The 1,646-nt window shown below is 36.8% G+C and overlaps 1 protein-coding gene across 1 annotated transcript; it reads left to right on the top strand.

Annotated features, from left to right (window-relative positions):
* VICG_02145 (uncharacterized protein) lies at positions 1-1,249 on the top strand (the record flags this gene model as incomplete). The annotated part of the gene is made up of 1 exon (XM_007605528.1): positions 1-1,249. A coding segment is annotated over one exon (1,249 nt), but the record flags the coding sequence as incomplete, so codon positions are not given.
* Between the last annotated feature and the right edge of the window lie 397 nt (positions 1,250-1,646).

Genomic DNA, 1,646 nt, shown 5'->3' with positions numbered 1-1,646 from the left:
CATACTGGCATTGGGACTAGCGATATCTAATCACAGCATTTTCAGCTTTATCACACCATCTAGATCTTCTACCAATCAAAGTCATTATCATCCCAATTCGATCACCAGCTCGATATGCCAGACAGCTCATAGCTCAACGACTGTTAATCAAGGTGTTGATTTTAGGGCTTTGGATGATTACTCGAGACATCAGTCTCAGACTTCCGTAGGTAGCCTATTGAAGGCTAATCCTTTATTTCAGGATGTGGTGGAGCCATTGATGGTAAAATTACTTGCAAAGGCACTTGATGACATTAATAGCATAACAGCAGTAGGTAGTGATCTTGGAGTGGTAATCGAAAAGCTTAGCATACTCACAAAGTTGTTCGACCAGATTAATATAAGAGACCATAAGTACAAAAATGAAATGTTGACTTTTTTAAACTCCGAATACGGGTTGAAGGACATGAAGATAGAGGATTTGTGTGAGTTCTATGTGTTTAAAATAACATATGGTGCAAACTCCTACATTTTGAAGCAGATCGGGCATTCAGTTGTATTAGACGATAATAATACTAATTTGAGGGACTTACTTGCTGAATATGTTAATTCACCCAACGTTATTGAGATTCTGCACGTATTCGAAAGACACGTTCAGCTTAAAGCTGGAGAAGACGAGGATAAGTATACTTGGTATTTGACAGAATATCTCGACGTTGGTCTTGATAGCGACTACGTAAAGCTGGGAGGCATAGACATGATAAGAAAGGTTAGCAGGGATGCACTTAACGGATTAAAAGCATTTCACGACAAATATATAACACATGGAGACATCGGAATGAATCACGTCAGGGGAATATGGGAAACAAAGGAAGATGGTAGCCGTGAACTCATCTTTAAATTCTTTGATTTTGGCATTGCCAAATACCACATGACTGATGAATCTCTCTACAAAGGAATTGCTGATGACTTTTTAGATTTGGGAACTATGCTTCGAGTGCTGAGCCTTGGGATTGGAATAATGGATCCAAATCCAAAAAATCCTAGGGGTGTCGGATTGTTTACCAGTAATGGAGAAGGGTACATCTTTACAATCCCAAATGCAAAATTTATCGATTTTATTTTTATTTGTCTTCAACGCTGTGAAAAGCAGCCTAGAAGTGTCGAAGATCTGTTGAATCATCCATTCCTTACAGGTATGGAACTGGACCTGAACAATGATCAGTATGGAAAACGATACTATTCTGCTGAGAAACTGTTAGATAAATAAATCTAATAGAACTACCAAAGAGCACTCTTGATTCACTTTTACAATTTATGCGTAAATTTTAATGTGCTTATTTGATATGTTAAAGTAATATTACAAACATGCCTTTATTTGGGCAAGCATCCCTTTTCAGCACAGTATATTGCAGTCTATTTCGATAGCAAATGGCTATTTAATAATAGCTGGCATGATGGGTCAAGCAAAATTTTTCACTAATTTTACTTTTAAACTCCTTCTGAAAGTTTAAAAATACAAAAACTATTCTATGAAACACGGGCAGTATCTTGCTTGTACAATATTCATTGAGGCACGACCAAGCATTTTTTAGTACTCATGGCTACTATATCTAATATTAACTTGAAAACCATGCTGATAAACCTTATCAAGCTTATTTACTTGG

The sequence above is a fragment of the Vittaforma corneae genome (assembly GCF_000231115.1).
Source record: "Vittaforma corneae ATCC 50505 unplaced genomic scaffold supercont1.66, whole genome shotgun sequence".
In the NCBI taxonomy this organism is placed as follows: Eukaryota; Fungi; Microsporidia; family Nosematidae; genus Vittaforma; species Vittaforma corneae.
This window is presented reverse-complemented; position numbering and strand designations above follow the sequence as displayed.